The 19670-nt window shown below is 42.9% G+C and overlaps 1 protein-coding gene across 1 annotated transcript in view; it reads right to left on the bottom strand.

Moving 5' to 3' along the window:
* Nucleotides 1-1302, bottom strand: part of Nmnat2 (nicotinamide nucleotide adenylyltransferase 2) — a 154928-nt gene extending 153626 nt beyond the window's left edge. The window contains exon 1 of the mRNA XM_051185986.1: nucleotides 1067-1302. Coding sequence (XP_051041943.1) covers nucleotides 1067-1151 — 85 coding nt within the window. The 5' untranslated portion in view covers nucleotides 1152-1302. The remainder of the gene's footprint in view (nucleotides 1-1066) is intronic.
* Nucleotides 1303-19670: the final 18368 nt, after the last annotated feature.

The raw sequence follows: 19670 nt of genomic DNA, 5'->3' as shown, positions 1-19670 counted from the left end.
ACCACCAACTTCTAACTTCTCAATTCCTGCTTTTAAAGTGACCCCCGCGTCCCTCTCTCAGGGGTCTACAAGCTCACACACCCTGCGCCTTTGGGTCCTACAGGAGCAGCCTCCGAGCCGCGTGGCTTCTGCACTGGTGCGAGAAATTTCCAACCCGCGTGGACAATCGACTCTCTGCTAAACCTTATATATGCCCCCAGACACTGGGACTCGATCTCTCTCACGGTATGCCCCAAACCTCAAAAACAAACTCCTTAAGACGCGTCTCTAGCCCACATGCATCCTCACACTCAAGCCGCAAGGCTGCCGAGTGCCATAGCCGCTTTGGGCAGAACCTTGGCCAACTTGGACCCGGGTCCATCTCTCCAGCTCGTGGACCACCTCCCGCAGCATCCGCCCCGCCCCCTCCCCTTCCTAGGCAGCCAGAGCTAAACCTTGGCCGGTCAGGGGTACCCCTCGCCATCAGTCAGCATCCACCGCTCGGGGCCACACACAGCCACAACCCCCAAACATTTGCCCCTGAGTCTCCAGGAACCGCCAGCCAAACCTGTTAGTTGTCTCCTTGAGACCCCAGTCCCTGTCACTGGTGTGTCGTGTGCGAGTGTTTGTGTCTCTGAGGCACATTTAACTCCTTCGAGCTTTCTGTCCATCCTAAACAAACAGCACGTTATCTCCAACCTCTCTCCTCCCCTCTTCGCACCCCATCCTCTTTCCCCATCCCTACCCTCGCCTGCCAAGTAGTCAAACCTCCGCACCGTCGCACACCAGGGCTCTAACCTGGAGCCCCCACCCCGCCCCAGAGGACATTCACCCCCCAGCCCCGCACCTCCCCCACCCATGGCCCTCAGCGAGGCGATCTAGCCCCAAGCTAGAGAAGCCTGGAAAAACGCAGCCTGCGTAGGCTCTCGCTAGCGGTGATCTCCGGGGCTGACCTGGCACCAGCCAGATCAGCGGACGCACCCCTCAGGAGGGGCGCACGCCTTTCTGCCCAGTCGCCCTGGAAAACCCTGGCATTGGCGAGAGTAGAGCAGCAGAAGCAGCCTCCGGGGTGGGCGGGAGGACTCACCGAACATCTGAATGTGCCCTTTAGTGATGGGATTGAAGCTGCCACAGGCCAGCAGGATAACGTGGGTCTTTGTGGTCTCGGTCATGATGGGAGTAGCTCCCTCGCGCTGGTCCAGGGGTTGCCTCTTTTTGTGTCTCGATATGTCTGCAGACGGAGAAAGGAAGGCGAGGCTCTGGCGGTGGATGCTGTGGACTCCAAGGAGCCGCTCTAGACGCAAACCGCGTCACTCCCCGCCTCCCTTTAACGCTTGCCACTCCGGCGAGATCCTAGGCTGCTTTTGTATTGCTCTCCTCTTGATACTCACTCAGTTCTACTTCCTCCCTAGCTTCGTTCGCTTCACTGGTCCTGGCGCCCGACCCTATCATTTTTATCCTCCCCATCCCACTTCATTGCATCACCCCATCTTAGTTTATCTACAAGGCAAGAACTGACTGGTATCAAATCAGAGCCTTGCGTGCTTACAGCGTGGAGTGCTGGTTATGTCCTGTCTCCTTTAGAGTTTGTTTTCCTATCTTACTCTTTCTCCCGGTCTATATTCCCTAACATAGCCATCGCCAACTCCAAAGATGTTTAATTTATTTTCATGGCCTCAATATCTTAAGTGACAAATGACAATTGTTCAATAATCTTCATTTCTGGCTTTCCCCCCCCTCCCTTATTTAGTGATCCTAAACTATTGAAAGGAGACCAGATCTTGACTTAGTGGCTACTAAGAAATAGTGAGGGGCTGGTCCTTTGTGTGGGTTGGACAATGGATTTCAGCAAATATGAATGAGGAAAATACTAAAGCAAAGTATTAGGAAACTCGCATTCCTTTATCCGCTTATCCCAGGTGAGACAGTTATTATTCCATCCTTTTTTCCGGAGTGTTCACTCTCCAATAGAGGCTATTATGAACCCCTTTGAAGGAGCAAAGCATGTCTCTTCATCAAGTTGTCATTCTACAACAGGGAGGGTAATAATAACCAGAAAGAATATTAGGTACAATTGTGCAAACATTATAAATGAATTAACTGATTCTCTGGCAGAAGAACAACTAGGTGGTGTGGGAAAGCCTCCCTGGGGACACGGCATTTAAGGTGAGTCCATTTAGTCAAAGAGTCAGTAGCACGGATATTTAGAGACAGGATAGGGCTTCCTATGCTCATGAACATGAAAAGAGGTGCATGGAACTGGAAGTCTTGGGCAGGTTGGAAACCAGTAGTAGAGAAGTGGGCGCCAGTCATCACATGGGGCTAGGGCAATGGGCCAGAAGTTTTTCTGAGTCACTAACTTACAGTCGAATAAGTAAAGGAAGGCCCTGAAACCTTTAAGCAGGAGGGCACTGTGTAATTTACATTTTCATGAGATCGCTGGCTGTTCAGAGGAAAAGCAAATGGGAAGATGAGAATGTAAGAGGAGGATGGCAGCTGCAGACAGGTGGTACTGTCCTGGGACTTAGAGGAGGAGGAGACTAAGCAGTGGCAGGATAAACAGAGTAGATTTACAGATGGATGGGATATAGAGAAGTCCAGGAACATGCCTTAAATTTTGAGTTAAGCAAATGAGTGGGCCAAGATTCAGAAAAATGAATAGGGGGAAAGGAAAGGCTTGAAGAACGGTCAAATGTTTTGTTTAGATGCAATATCTAACCAATAATTAGCTTAGTGATTCAGAAGCAAAAGTATTACTTTCCCAGGCTTCAAGTTTTTAACAGTTCATTGCAAGAGTCTGTTCTCTCCTTCTACATTGTGAGTTCCAGTAGTTGAACCCAGGTCCTGAGACTCTGTAATGAGTGTCTCTGCCTGCTCAGCCTTCTTACTATTCCTGCTCTTTAGTTATTATCTAAGAATTTGTGGTGGGTGTGCAAGGAGTATTTCTCTGCTAAACAGTGAACCAATCTCTACTATGGAGAAATTTTCTAGTTTATTAAAATGTTTATTACTTTGTACACATGTACATGAACACACACACACACACTACAGCACTATTATAGAGCTCAAAAGATAACCCACAGTAGTCAGCTCTCTCTCCTCCCTCCCTCAGTGTGGGTTCTTGGGATGGAACTCAGGTCATCAGCTTTGGTGACAAGTGTCCTTACCTGATATGCCATATTACTGGCCCCAAAGTGTCTAGTTTCAACATAAGAGTCTTAAGAACCAATATAAAATGCAAATTAGTGGGGCAGAAAGAGCAAGAGATTTTATAAGCTGGGCAATTAACATAATTATAGCCAAGCAATAAATATTTATTGAATGCCTGCCATATAGCAAGCACTGATTTAGGAGTTGTGCACAAAATGAATTTAGCTCAGCTCACACTCTAAGCAAAAACAACAGACCATTAAAATGAAGAGATGCACTAATAATCAGATCATATAGAAATATAAAACAAGAGGAAGAAACAGAAAGGGGTCAGGGATAGACAGGCTTTTTGATGAGCTAATATCTGAACAGCAACTTCAATCATACAAAGGATCATGTTGCATGAACATTTGGGGGTGAATATACAAACAGAATGGGAGTAGAAAGGATCTGAGGAGCAAGAGTATTTAGGGGTGCTCAACATACAGCAGCAGTATGGCTGAAAAAGAAAGAATGAGGAAAGAGTTGGGAATGACCAGCAAAGTAGGACAGGGTGTGGAAGACCTCACAGGCTTCCAGTGGGGCTTAGGTTGTTTCGGTGAGAGAGAGAAAGGAAGCCACAGCAGTTGATTCTGAGTAGAGCAGTGACATGAGCTGGCTCACATTTGGAGAGATCTGTTTGGCAAGAGACATACATTTTGGAGTTGTTAGTATAGAGTATTTTTAAAGTCATGGGATTGAATGAGGTCACCTAGGGAGAAGCAGATATAGAGAAACAACAGGAGGCCCTCAGATTCATCCCAGAGCACAACAGATTAGTAACAGTAAGTACATTCAGAAATCCTTGGACTATGTATGCACTGTTTGATTTACCTCACGTTTTATAAATCTCGAAGTGCATCCCATTTTAGGGAGGAGCATGTAGAAGCACAGAGAAATGAGCGACTTGAGCTCAGACAGCTGGGATGTTCAAAGCCAGCTGCACCTGCTGGTCATTTTAATGTAAGGCTCTGTTCTGCATCCACCACTACTCTCCTTTTGCTTTGCTTTTTATGCCAGAGCAGTCATATTTGGATATTTATTTGGTTTAAGTTTATTTTATTTTTGGCTTTTCAAGACAGGGTTTCTTTGCATTGCTTTGGCTCCTGTCCTGGAACTTTCTCTGTAACCAGGCTGGCCTGGAACTCACAGAGATCCTCCTGCCTCTGCCTCCTGAGGACTGGGATTAAAGGTGTATGCCACCAACACTCTGCATTTGGTTTTTCTTTATCCTTCTTTCTTGCTTCTTTGGGATGGAGGGATAGGGTCTCCTGTAATTCAAGCTTGCCTTGAACTGACATGGAGCTGAGAATGATCTTGACCTCTGGAATCTTCTGCCTCCAGTTCTCAAGTGCTAGGATTACAGACACGCACTGCTATGTACAGCTACAAGCTATATTATTATTATTTGTGGTGGTGGTGGTGGTGGTGTGTGTAGAGGTGTGCATAGTCCATTTATCTGAGGGTCAAAATTGGTTCTCTCCTTACCTTTATGTAGGTTCAAGGATCAAATTCAAGTTCCCAAGCTTGCATGGCAAATACCTTTTCTGAGTGGACCATCTCACTGGTCTTTGGCCACATTTGAAAAGTAAAGTTAATAGTATCCACCTAGACACAAAGATATGCTGGTCATTGCTGACATAGGTGGAACACTGAGTGCATACTGATGGTTAAGGAGAATGCTTAGGAGAGACAGGAGGAAAGCAGGTTTATAATACAGCTCAGTCAATACATTTTCAGCCTTGTAGGCTATGCCTTAAGCAACAGTTCAAATTCTAAACTTAGTGTATGAAACTAACAGTGTCTCTTTTTAAAGTCCTTTATAAAATAATTAATAGTTCACATTTATTAATTGGGGAGGGGCAAGACATGCACCTAAAAATCAAAGGACAATCGTGGGATTAAGTTCTTTCCTTCTACCCTGTGGGTTCTGGGGACAGAACTCAGATCAGCAGGCTTGTGGTAAACAGCCTTGTTTACTGAGTTCACTGGCTCTGTAGTAGTCTCTTGCACTCTTCCTGTTCTTGTCTATATTTACATATGCCTGGTAAGGGCTCCGGGACTATAATGCGGAAACACGGAGGCTGGGGCTAAGACTGTAGTTCAGTTGTTGGGGTTCCCATGCTGCATGCACAATTCTCTGGGTTTGCTCCCCAGGGTGATGTAAACTGGGTGTGATACACACAATGAGTGCAAGTTTTAGGCCAGCTTGGGATGTATGAAACTGGCTAGAAAAAGGAAGAGAACACAAAACCAAAAACAAAACAGAGGGTAGGATGTGGCTTACTGGCTCAGACACTTGCTAGTTAAGTGGCTTTGGGAAATTTCTTCTTTGCTAACCCTTTATTTTCTCAAGTGGAATGGTGCCTATTTCGAGGCTGTACAAAAATAGCAATTATAACATACAGTTAAGATTGCCTAGATCCTGCCAGATAAACACATTAACATTCATTTCAAACTATTGTCCATACGATGGATGCTACAGTGCATAGACTGTGTATTGCAGTGTGGGTCACAACAGTGAATAAAGGGCAGTTTGATTTTTGTTTGTTGATTTGGTTTTGCTTAAGGCATATTGTCAGTGTTATGCCAAATTGTTCGGCATGAAAAAAATGTACCCATTGTTTTTAAGTGTTTTCGTTTGTTTTCTTCTATTGGTAGCTATAAAGGATGTTTCTGAATGAAACAATCACAGAAAGGAATGGCTTTGAGGATGTGTCAATAATTTGTATACCAACTAGTGAAACTAACTAGCCAGGGACATTAACATTAATGAAGACTCCAACACTAGTTACTAAGATGCAGAAGTAGGGGAAATAGAGAATTAGGGATACCACTTTTCATATAATATTTATACTGCTCTATTTCTAGGGGTGCTTATTTTAACCAAGCTAGTATAATTTGATCTAATATTTCAACTTTCTGGCAGCTGGAAATTGCTTTAGGCTGAAAGGGAGTCAGATGCTCTCCCACTACCTGAGCCTTGCGATTTGATCCAATCAGGTGAACCTCCAAATGGCTTAAGAAAGCCTGTTCCCCCAGTACTTTCCTATGGTAAATCCCACCCTGGTGGGGCAAGGCTTACATGTCTATTGATATAAAATATGCATGTGTAAAGTCAGCTCACGCATGCTCATTGATCTCCTTTTCTAATGAACATTGTGTATTTTCTTTTTTAAATATATTTTTAAATTATTTTCTTTTTAATTACATATGTGTGAACATAAATACTGGTGCTCAAGGAAGCCAAGAGACAGCATATATGCCCCTAGAGCTGGAGTTACAGGTGTTATAGGCCATGTGACGTGGGTGTTAGAAACTGAACTCCAGTCATTTGTGACAACAGCATGTGCTCGTAACTGCTGTTAAGAGCATCTCTCTACTCCTGTTACATATTCTCCAAACAAGTAGTTCCATGTTTATGAAGCTATGAATCATCTCTTGCAATGAGAGCAAAAAGGCACACCCAAAATGGGGCTCCTTCATTCCTGGGGCCAGGTCATATGCTGAATATTTATGTTTTTCTGGTAGAAAAGGGAATATAATTATGAGGAAGCCATGAGTCCTTAGGGCTCTCTGGAGTTGCGCCCTCCCCTTTATGTTCTAGACTTCTCTGCATGGGGAATGTTAACAGGATTGCAATTATGCTCCCATTTCTCTACAAGCAAACACCATTACTTCATCCATGTAATAAAAACTGTTCCTGCTAGGTGGTAGTGGCACACACCTTCAATCCCAGCACTCAGGGGACAGAGGCAGGCAGATCTGTGGTTCAAGGTCAGCCTGATCTACAGAGTGAGTTTCAGGACAGCCAAGGCCACACAGAGAAACCCTGTCTCCAAAAACAAAACAAAACAAACAAACAACCCCTAAAACAAACAAACACAAAACAAAAATCCCAGAAGTTCCGACGACAGCAAGATCCCCCTTCTCTAGCTCCAAACTCTGCCTGGAGCTCGCTCATGCTTGTAATATTTCTAATTGTTCAAATCCCATTTCACAAATGAAAGATGTTACTAAATGTAAAACCTGGCCTTCAGTTTTAAACAGAACAATATTGCTGGTACCATAATAAAAGAGGAAAAGCCCTCTGGTCTATACAACAAGTACTCTCTACTAATGAGTTTCGTCATCAGTTTTAGGTATTTGCCGTCTTTTCTCCCCTGCTTCTCTCAGATATCTGGGATAGTACAAACATCACTTCACCAGGAGGCTGAAGATACCAATACTTCTATTTCTATTTCTTTTCCCAAGAGCAGAAAAGGAGCTGGAGAAATCAGTTCTAAGAGAGTTGGAAAGAAGTTTAATTGATTAAGAAGTAAAATTATTCCCTGAAATGTCATCTGAGAATATCTCTGCCTCCTGTCTTTAAGTCACAAAAATGGAAAACACAGACTCCAAGGAGTAGTAAATCAAGGACAGGGAACTTAAAATACAAAGTATTTTTCCATTAGATCAATACTTTGTGATGTGGTTAGGTCAGAACTAACCTATAACTTCATCCAATGACTCCAAGTATATTAGAACACAACTAGGGCCGCTGAGCCACAGTGGTAACTTGCCAGTAGTTAACGAAACTTACTGCAGAGGAAATGGAGCAGTAAGAAGACATTGTACCACTCAATATACTAGTCTCAATCTTCAGAATTTATGCTCATCCCATGACTGGGCAAGGTAGAACAAGCTTAGCAGCTGCACACTTCCAGATTTTGATGTTTGTTTGTATTATGCAGAACTGTTTCAGAAGCAAATAACAGAAAATCAAAGTAAGGTGTAATCCAAAGAGGGAATTTTGGTTTATGAGACTAGGCAGTCTACAGTATGTTTCTAGATTTAGGCATAGGTTCAAAAAGCTATTTGTTCATTGTGTGTGTGTGTGTATGTTTATGTATGACTTTATATGAGGCAAGATCTATGTAACCCAGATTAACCTGAAGCTCATTCTGTGTAGTTCAGGCTAACCTTGAACCTACGGCAGTACTCCTGCTTCTGCCTCCCAAGTGCTGGGCTCTGCTCCTATACCCAGCTGGAGTTTACATAATTTCAAGACCCTTTCCTTTTCTCAGTGTCTCTAGCTTGTTTTCCTCTATGATTGATTTATTCTCTAATGCAAGACCTCCATATTAGACTACTACTGACTACTACTGACAGCCTTGCATAACATTATCCTTATGCGCATCATGATCTCACAGGTACGAACAGTATGTTTTCCAAGAACAAGAGCAAAATGCTCAAGGAAGGGGCTGGAGAGATGACTGAGCATTTAAGAGCACTGGCTGGTCTTCCAGAGGACTTGCGTTCAGTTTCCAGCATCCGCATGAGGTGGCTCGCAACTGTTTATAACTTCAGCTTCATAGGGATCTGACACCTTCTCTGGCTTCTACAGGAACCTGCACTTATGTGCACACACATGCACAGACAGATATACACATACATGCAAACAAAAATAGTAAATCTAAAATGGGTCTCAGGAGAGACTGCTTAGTGTTGAGCTGAATCCTTGGTCCAACACTGTGATCATAAAGAGGAAATAGTCTAACTGACCAGTTAGACTCTATCTGGTCAGGCAAAAGGAAGACAGCCGATGACAAACAGGCAAAACCATACATACCCATGCATCTGGGCATGACCTTAGAATTAAGGGATAATGAAGACACCCTCTAAGGTGATGACATAGCTAGCACCTTCCCACTTCTGTCAGGCCTGCTGCCAATTGATTTGTACTAGCCTCTTTACCAGCAAGTTCAGGTGGCAGTCATCCTTGGTTAATTGAGCCTGGAACTGAGCTAGGTAGAAAAGGAAATGTAAGAAGGAAGATCTTACACGGCTTGCAACTGTCTCTCAGGAAAGAAGGTCTAAAGAGGATGCGATGAACCAGGAGAGTGTGAGATTGAGTGCCACATGCGTGTATACATACATAGAAATTTCTGAACTTATGTTTAGATGATGCTGGACCAGTGGTACAGAGGGCATGACAGAATATTGGATGTCCATGATATTATACATATTGACATCTGTCTTAAGACAAACAGATGGCTTGTAGTTATTTAAATGGAAGGCCAAGAGGTATTTCAAGCCTGTAAATTCAGGAGCTCCAAGATTTTCTCTTGCAAAGAGAGTGGGAAAGTGGTGTTGTGTGACTCACCTTGATGGATACTTTTGGTTCATGTTGTTTTGTAGCATGAATCCTAGTTGGTATTAATAATAAAAACCAAGAGACAGATGTTGGGGTTAATACTGAAGACCAGAGAAGCAAAGCAGCCAGCCACTACAGAGTTCTCACCTCTACCAATACTCAGACTGAAAGGGTAATCCTGTCCTCAATTGCATCTCCAGATTGCATCTGTCTCCAGCAAACCTCAGACTATACTGAGCTCCTGTCTCCTCCCACCTTATATTCCTCTCTAGTGCAGGGATTAAAAGTATGGGGGTTCAAGTGCTGAGATCACCTTTGTGTGAGCTCTGTTTCTCTTTCACACTGGATCAATTTCATGTAGCTCAAGGTGGCCTTGAACTAACAGAAATCCATCTGCCTCTGTGCTGGGATAAAAGGCATTTGCCACCACTGCCTGGACTCTAGGGCTAACTAGCTGGCTAGCTTTGCCCCTCTAGTCTTTAGGCAAGCTTTGTTAGAACATAAACAAAGTATCACCACATTGTTTTCCTAAACATCAATCAGCCTGCACGGGTGAGGTGGCCATGCAGTTTTCTCCCTCCATTTCTCTAGAGGGGTCCTTGTCACTGTCCAGACTAGTGTGAGGAAGTAAGTGTTTAGGGGCAGAAAACGAAACTGCGCAAAGAGTGGGGAGACAGGAAAGCAGATGTGTTTTTATTTTCCTCTTTTCTCCCTGTGTGTGTCCAGTAGAACTTTAGACGAATTATCATCACATTCTCCAACTGAGGAAAGACTCCAAGAATTCAAATGGCTTGCCTAAGATCATCCAACCACCCTGCTTGGAAGAGCCAGGAAGCCCATGGCTTGTGCGTGCTAGGAGGCTCCAGGCTGCCTTTGGGAGGGAGACTTGCCTCAGAGTCCAAGGCTCCTCTCCGGGTCCCAGGACTAGGAATCCAGTCAAGGTCTCCAACTGTTTGTTACCTCTGAGAGCATGACAACTAGTCTAAAGGGGGACAAAAATACTTCCATCAGCCTGATTGACACCTCATTGATTTCAGCTGGGGACCCCAGAGAAAACTCCAGTGACACAAAGGAAGGAAGTGTACCATTCTCTGTGGCGACAGCAGTGCCTCACTCTGCCATGGCCTGTCCCCTCACCCACCTCTGCTGAGGCCTCTGCTGCCCACTCAGCTGTGGGACTTTAGACCTCAGACACAAGAAAGACTGTCTAACACAGGGAAGAGCAGACCATTTGTGCTGATGATGCTTTAAAGCTTCCTTTAGGTCACTAAAGTGGCTTCCAGAATGATCTGAACAGATTAATCACATACGGAGCCATCATTGATACATAGCAGAGTGTTCATTTTCCTATATAAATGTACCAAAAGGACACTTGGAAGTAATCAAACTTAACATAATTAGAAATTATGGGTCTTTTGCTTTGCCAACTTCTCTGGAAAAAGTGTAGGAGCCATAATGTGAATTCAAATTAAATATGCTACCAAAAGGCGGCAATTTCACAGCACTGTGGCAAGCAGCTTGCCTTCACTGCAACTTTGCTGGCACACTGTTCCTTGGGCTCTTTACCTCCTCCCTCTTTGACATGAGGGAGAAACGAAGCACTTTTCTTCTCATGAGAATGGCCTAGTGCAACTGTAATTCATCATCTAGAAAATGATGGAGCTGGACAGGGTGTGGGTGTGTGTGCACACACACGCGTGCCATGTGTGCATGCATGTCAGACCTGCACCTGAAAGCTCCCTAATAAATAAAGCAAGCTTGGACAAGACAAAAGTTTTTCAGCATAGATATTTGATCTGCACATGTGTGCACTTGTGTGTGCTTGCATTGAACAGAGGGAAGCAGGTAGGGGTTAGGGAGGGGAGGAGGAGGAAAGCAGCAGGGCAGGAGGGGGAGGAGGAGAGGGGCAGGGGCAGGAGGATGGTGAGGGGGAGGGGGTCAGGGGCAGGAGGAGAAGGCCACTACTTTAAGGATTAAGAGTTCAACATAGGAGGGTTGGAGAAATAGCTCAACAGTGAACTATTGCAGAGGACCTGGTCTCAATTTCCAGCACCTGCATCTGTAACTCCATCTGTAACTCCAGGAGATTCAATACCTTTCTGACCTCCAAGGACTCACACACACACATTGAGCATATACATACATACATACATACATACATACACAAACACACACACACACTCAGGCACACATACATGTAAGATGAATATATTTTTAAAATATTTCAGCACAGGAATTTTGGAGGCACACATCCATACCACAGCAATAAGCTAGGGATTTAATTATTTATTTATTATGACAGAAAGACTCTGGGCTGACAGTTTTAAAAATCAGCACATTGTCAACTTCAGAATATCCCAATTTCATTGTCTTGTCAGTGGACACTGGTTTCCAGAGTACCGAAATAGATGCAGGAATGGATCAGGGTCAAGACGATGCAACCGACTTTACTGTGTAGGCTCTAACTTCACCAACATAACTGTCTGAGCCTGTGTTTTAAGACTGTTAATCATCAGAAAACAAACATCTAAAAATGAGGCTGCTAGGAATGTATGGTAGGCATGGGTCTTAGCAGATCTCCAGCGTTAGCCACACCTCTGACTTCCATAGTGGTCAGTACAGTGATGGCCCAGGCAGTAGTGAGGGTCAGCTATGGAATACGGCAGACTTATCACCAGCTGATTGTTTCTTCACCTGCACTCCATCCTCAGTTAAGTTATCCAGGGTTTCCCTCTCACTGGAAAATGCTTTGTAGTTTTATCTGGCTGAGCTCTTTCTTGCTAAGAGGGTTTTGTAAAGCCACACTGAGGTTGTCTTTGCTTATCATTTACTCTTCTACCTTCTTCCAATCCTTCATTCTTTTCCAGACCATCTGTTTCTCTTCGCTGTGAAACCACAGCACTGTATTTATGACAACACAATCATTTCCATGGCAACAGGATATGGTCCCTCACCATCGGATCCTGATTTCACTCTGACCAAAAACAAGCGACTATAGTATGGGTTACTTATCTCATTGTTGTGATCAAATACATGACAAGCATCAATTAAAGGGGAGAATGGTTTGTTTCTGCCCATAGTTTGAGGGGCATACAGTTCACCATGGTGGGAGAAGGTATGGTACTGGCTGCTCCAGGGTGGCAGGATCATGATGTGACACTGTGTTCCCCCTAGTCAAGAAGCAATGATGGGGCATGAGATAAGACTGAGCTGTAAAACCTCCCGGTATACCACAGTTGTCCACCTCCTAAACCAGTGGTCCACCTTCTTAATGCTGCGACCCTTTAATTCAGGCATGGTGACCCCAACCATAAAATTGTCCTTGTTACTTCACATCTATAGTGTCTCTAATGTTATGAATCATAGTGTAAATATATCGGTGTTTTCTGATGGTCTCGGGTGACTCCTGTGAAAGGGCCATTTAACCTTCCAAAGGGGTCACAACCCACAGATTGAGAACCACTATACTAAGTTTCCCCAACCTTCTAAAACAGCATAACCAGCCAAAGACCAAGTGTCCAAATACTTGAACCAGTGAGAAATATTTCACACTCAAACCAGAGCTGGAACTATTCTGATATTTTCTCTTTTTAAGTCTATTTTTTCTTTGTTATTGTTACTATGTTTTGTTTTGTTTTTGAGACAGGGTATCATGTAGCCAAGATCAGTCTTGAACTCCTGATCCTCTTGGGTCAGCCTCACATGTACTGGGGTTATAGGCATGTGGCATTATCCCAGTTCTTTTTCTTTGTTTGTTTTGTTTTCTCTTTGAAGTTTTTTCTACCTTTGACTCTGTAATCTTGGACTCAGCCTGAATATATGTTTGGAAAATTAATTTATGAAGTTTTTGTTCAGCAAACAACTAGATATGCAGGTCAAAAATAACCATAATTTGAAATAAAATCATAAACCTACCTCTTGCATACTGCACTATAAAACGTGATTGAATGTGCATGACTAGCTCACAGCCTTCTGGCTTGGGAGAGAAGAGAATGAGAAATCCATTTAATAGACATGAAGCTTCCAAGGCTAAGAAACAGGCTTTGATGACTGATAAGCAGCGGAAGGCAGCTGACCTAGTTCCTACTCAATGGTTTTCTTATCATGCTCAGCACAAGAAAGACACAAAGGGCCTTTTCATCTGAGTTCAGATTATCTAACCAGAGGAAGATGGATGGGAAGTTTTATTCACATAATTGACCAATACCTGGATACTTTGTTCATTTGCTTTAATCATATACAACTTAATTGCTATTTGGGGGGAAACTTTGCTATGCTGTGATATTGAATAGGGGTAAGAATTTTTAAAATGAACTAGTTGAAGGAGCATCAATAAAAATGTCTTATTGGCCCACTAATTTGTTAGTCTTTTAAACAAATGAAAAGGTCTGTTTAGTGGCACTCTGCTGGACATACAGCATAATGCACAGGTATGAGTAGGATATATGTATAAGTATTTTGTATAAAATCTGTAGGTCAGAGACAAGTGTACTTATAAGAATTGGCTGTCTTCTTCCTTCTGTTTCTATTCAGCTTTGTTGAAAATAGAGTACATGGAAGTAAGCTAATAATAAGGGAATGATGGTGTACAAAACGTTAGAAGAGAAGCTAAAGTCTTTCTATTACTAGAGAAGAAAAAAGAAAAGGAGGAAGAGGAAGGGGAGGAAAAAGAGAAGGATGAAACTAGGTGGGAACATACCTGTCATTCCAGCAGTGGCGAGGATCAAAGTTCAGGGTCATCCTCTGCAGCCCTATTCAAATAAAAAAGAGGGGGGAAAACTACAATGGAAAAGATCTAGAAGGAAGAAGAAAGGGATAGAAAAAAAGGTAGGGAAATGCTAGATGAACACAGTGACTACAAAGGAGAGCCAGGATACTAGAGGCAGCTCTGCACTGTGGATGGATCTTCAGGGGAAAGAACAGGAAAGAAAGACTTTAACCAAGTCCCATTGTTTGCTATGCACTATGATTCAGCATCTTGCTTCTCTTTCCAGAGATGAAAGAAAACAAATTATTTTTCAAACTCTTAAAAAAGGATTTTGTAATTTTTTTTTAAAATGGGACAAAATAGTCAGATGAACACTAAGGCTGGAGAAAGACTATATTATATTCTGCCCCCTACACACACACACACACATACATACACACACACACACACACACACACACACACACACACACACACGACACATGCATGTATGCATGGACACACATACACATACAAATATGCATACACATACTCACCCTGCTCAGATTTTTGTTTTTATCAATTTGATACAAACTAGAATTATCTAAAAATAGGAGCTTCAATTGAGAAAATGCTTTCATCAGACTGGCTGGTAGGCAAATCTGTGGGAGTATTGTCTTGGTTAATGATATGGGAGGGCCCAGCTCACTGTGGGTGGCATCACCCTGGGCAGGTGGTCCTAGGTTGTATAAGAAAGCATTCTGAGTAAGCCATGAATAGCAAACCAGTAGGCAGTGTTCCTCCAGGGCCTTTGCCTCAGCTTTGGTTTCTGTATTCTTGCCTTGAGTTCCTTTCATGATTGTGGCAGTTTAAATAGGTATGGCTCCCATAGACTCATGTGTTTGAAGGCTTAGTCCATAGGGAGTGGCACCATTAGGAGGTGTGGCCTTGTTGGAGGAAGTATGTCACTGTGGAGGAGGGCTTTGAGGTCTTGTATCCTCAAGCTATGTTCAGTGTGGCCCATTAGGAGGTGTAGCCTTATTGGAGGAAGTATGTCACTGTGGAGGAGGGCTTTGAGGTCTTGTATCCTCAAGCTATGTTCAGTGTGGCACACAGTCTCCTGCTGCTGTTTGCGGATCAGGATATAGAACCGTCAGCTCCTTCTCCAGCACCTTGTCTGCCTGCACGCCATCATGCCCTTCTATGATGATAATGGACTACACCTCTGAAGCTGTAAGCAAGCCCCAATTAAATGTTTCCCTTTATAAAAGTTGCCATGGTCATGGTATCTCTTCACACCAATAGAAACCCTAACTAAGACAATGGTGAACTAACTATAAAGGTGTGGGGTGAAATAAAATTTTCTTCCCCAAGTTGTTTCTAATCATGATACTGTATCACAATAGAAAGCAAACTAAGACAACCTACCCCACCCCCACCAACACATGATCAACTTCCATCTCTTACCATTAGAGACTGTTGGTCAGGACTGTTTACTCTCAAATCAGTAATCTATGGTCTAGAACTTCTAACTCTAATGAAATTTAATTTTAACCTCATCAGATTTACACCCCCCCCCCCTTTTTTTGAATCAAAGAAAGGCAAGTGAGAAAAAAAAGTATAATTTCCTCAGGGAACCCTAAGGTCAAAATCCATTTTTGAGACCCAAAAAAGTCAGGATAGCATTCCAGAGAGGAGCACGGTGCCCAAAGAACAGGCGTCTCTGAGATGCAATATGCAGGCCTATCTGACACTGTTCTGAGTCTTGTCATACATTGTAATTACTTCAGAAGATGGGACATAGCCAGGTCTAAGGCCAGCCTGGGACATACTGTGAGACTCTGTTCCCAAATCCTTGAACCCAAAACTGAACCTCCTGTTGGGAGCCACACACTGAGGTGTGGATGTGGATGCTATAAGTGACCTGTGGTGAACGTTCCCTCGTTTCACATCACGGGTGTCTTCCAGGCTTGAGCCATCCTACAGGGTGTATACTCATTCAGGAGGAGAGTAAAGCAAAAATGGCTATCTGGGTAGAAATGGGAGATGAGGGCCAGAGTAGGAAGTAGCAGTAAATCCAGGGCCCCAAACAACAGTCTGAGCTAAGTCATCATGAAAGAGAGTGCTGTGAGAAGATAATTTCGGGTACCCTGCATAGTTTCCCACGGGGGAAGGACACACATTGATTTTTAGAATTCCTCAAATACCATCAAGAGTAGGAAAACCTACTTGAATTACATAATGAATTTACCTGCTCCTGGGAACACACATTATGTTAGCAACATTACTAATCCTACAAGTCACCAGTATATTTAGAATAGGCATCAACAAATATTTGGAATAGATGATATATGTATAAGTTTTATAGTAGGCATACTATTATGACAGCACCCCTACCCCCACACATCTGAAATACCCTGGGCTCTAGGATTCAATCTCTGTGAGTATTGACTTTTCTAGAATTTCAGTGTAGAGCTTCACTTCTGTAAGTCAGGGTGCTTCATAAATCTGTATCTGACACGGTGTTTAAATTGTATCCTTCCTTTAATTTCTCCTAAACAGTTGGTGACTCCACAGTGACTCTTGCTACTCAGGAAATCCTATGACAAATGTCTAAATGTCAACTTCTTTGTAGGGTTATATGAGTTTTTCATCTTCCAACATTCTAACTTCATTTCTCTAGAAACAGCATTTTTCCCAGGGAACCTGCAAATGAACCCACCCTGATGTTAGCAGATGAGCCATGTTAAATATCTGCAGCAGAACACAGGCTAATGGAGTGCTTTCATAATAAAATAAAACATAAGAAGAGCTTCTTAGACTGGTGCAAACAGGAGGAAATGTTTTGGGTTAGATGGCTCGTTGGTCATCCATGAATGGTACTACTTGAAAAGTAGCTTTAGTTGGTTAGTTGGTTGGTTGTTTGGTTGGGTAGTTGAGCAAATGAGTGAGTGAGAGTGAGTGAGAATGAGTGAGTGAATGAGTGAGAATGAGTGAGTGAATGAGCGTGAGTGAGTGAGCGTGAGTGAGTGAGTTTTGGCTTTCTCAGACAGGGTCTTGTGTAGCCCAGACTGGTCTTGAATTTCTAATCCCTCCTACCTCCTACTTCCAATTACTGGGCTCAAGACAGGTATCTGTACCATGCCTGGCTCACCTCTTTTCAGAGGAAGGATATTCAACCTACAGAACAATCTTCTATTTGAAGATTTATGCTCAACTATGTGGTATATTTCTTCAATTGTCAAAGAATTGCTGTTTCACAACTAATTTAAGTACTCTGTGTGAGTGGGGGGTCTATTTTAATTTAATGAATATGCAAATGGATATTTCTGACTTCAGGCAGATTTTTATTTCATTTTCTGTTTGTTTTTGAACATGTACAAATCATACACAAATCAGAGGCAGGAAAAAGCACATTATAAAATGTGTTTTTCCTCCCTGTTCCATCCCTCAACAATTCTGCCCCCTCCCCCACTTTAGCAGTGTCCTACATCTTCACAAACATGCATGCCTTCTTTCCCTCTCACAGATAACACAGTAGACACACTACATTGCTGATTTTCACTATCTTAGATGTCCTCTGCATGAGTACAGTGCTTGCAGAGTGAGGGCTTGGCTGTTTTATCAGCTGCTTGGTTCTCATTGAATGCCTGTGGTGTTTTAGTTTACGGTTCCACCAGACAGTACTGTTGCCATGATAACATATTATTAGCAATATGTTTGCTGACAAATGCTCACAAGTAGAATTTGTGTCCAAGGCACACCTACTTTTAATTTGAGAGATAATTGCAAATCACTTTGCAGACATCAACTATGTATGGTCATTTCCCTAAACCTGTTATCACACCAGCATTTTACAAAGAATTTGATTTTTGACAGTATGAGAGTGAACACACACACACACACCATGGGAACTGTCATGGTTAAAATATGAGATATCGCTCACAGGCTCACATGAGAAACACTTAGATGTTATTTTGGGAGGTAGTGGGAACTTTAGGAGAGGATACCTGGTTATAGGAAGTAGGTCCCAAAGGTTACACATAGTCCTTAATCCCTCCTTGCCCCCCCACACTGCTCTTTGTCCTCCAGGAGACAAGTTTCTTTCTTTACTCATTTCTAGATACCATAGTGTTCAGCCTTACCTCAAGCACAAACTAATGGATCCAGCCAACTACAGACAGAAACTTCTGAAAGCATGAGCCAGTGTAAGTATTCTTCCCTTTGAAAGGTTCTCTCAGATACACTGATCACAGCTACAGAAAGCTAGCAGGAGCCAAATAATTAGGGACTTATTTTCCAGCCATTGATTATCTTTTCCATTGGTATTGAGGTCTTTGATGGAGTTGAAGACAGATAGTTATGGTTATGGTTTCCTTAGTTATGATAAAAGATAAGTTACATATAAAACTTTAGACTCACTAAGATAGAATAGATGACAATGTATTTTCTTTAAATATTGCAAACCTTAATGGAATAAATGTTAACTATAGTTCTTGGTAGATAACTTTTGTTACACATAATTTTACTGTGTTAAAGTTAAAGCCTTTATTTTTATTTAGACAGAAAAGAGGAGATGATGGGGAATGTCCTACTGAATATATGTTTTTCTTATTGGTTGGTGAATAAAACACTGATTGGCCAGTAGCCAGGCAAGAAGTATAGGCAGTGCTGCCAATTAGAGAATTCTGGAGAGAGAGAGGATTCAGAGAGAGGCATCCAGGGAGGCACCATGTAGCAGCTAAAGTAATAACATGCTAGATTGCAGCTTTATGACATAAACCATAGCTTTATGACAATACAGACATTACTAAAAATAAGTTAATAATTAAGAGAGAACCAGCCAATAAGAAGCCTGAGCCATCAGCCAAACAGTTTCTAATTAATGCAAGACTCCGTGTATTTATTTAGGGCTAAAAGGCAGTGGGACCAGGCTGGACAGAAACTTCATCTACATAGTTGCCAGGCAGTGGTGGTTCACACCTTTAATCCCAGTACTCGGGAGGCAGTGGTAGACAGATCTCTGTGAGTTTGAGGCCAGCCTGGTCTACAGAGCTAGTACCAGGGCAATCTGTAAGGATTTAGGAATTATGATGGCTTGCTCCCTGTCACCTGGCAGGATGTACTCAGGCAATACCCTAGCTAGTCCAGAGTTCTATGGCTGCTATTTCACTAAGCACTCGGCACCCAGGTGTAAAGGGCCTTTAAGAGAAAACCTGTGCCCACTTTGACTCTCTCTTTCCCGCCTTCCTTTGAAGGGGCAGACAGGACTTTTTCTGTCTCTCTCTTCTCTTTCTCCCTATCTTTTTCTTCTTTCCCCCTTTCTCCTTCCCATTTTTTCATTCCCTTAATTCCAATAAAAGTGTGTACTTAAGCTGTGTCTACCTGGTGTTTGTCCCTCACCCACCATGGAATCCTCTTAAGGTCCACCTAACCCCATATTATATAACACAGGCTCCAAGGCTACAGAGAACCCTGTCTCAAAAAACAAACAAACAAAAAATGACCCTGAAGGCTCATAGATTTGCATGCTTGGTCACCAGGGAGTGGCACTATTTGAAAGGATTAGGAGGTGTGGCCTTGATATAGGAAGTTTGTCCCTGGGGTTGGGCTTGCCCCACTTCCTGCTATCTGCTTCCTGTGTGCAGGTTAAATGTGATCAGCCAGCTTCCTACTTCTG

Source organism: Phodopus roborovskii, unplaced genomic scaffold (assembly GCF_943737965.1).
Source record: "Phodopus roborovskii unplaced genomic scaffold, PHOROB, whole genome shotgun sequence".
In the NCBI taxonomy this organism is placed as follows: domain Eukaryota; kingdom Metazoa; phylum Chordata; class Mammalia; order Rodentia; family Cricetidae; genus Phodopus; species Phodopus roborovskii.
This window is presented reverse-complemented; position numbering and strand designations above follow the sequence as displayed.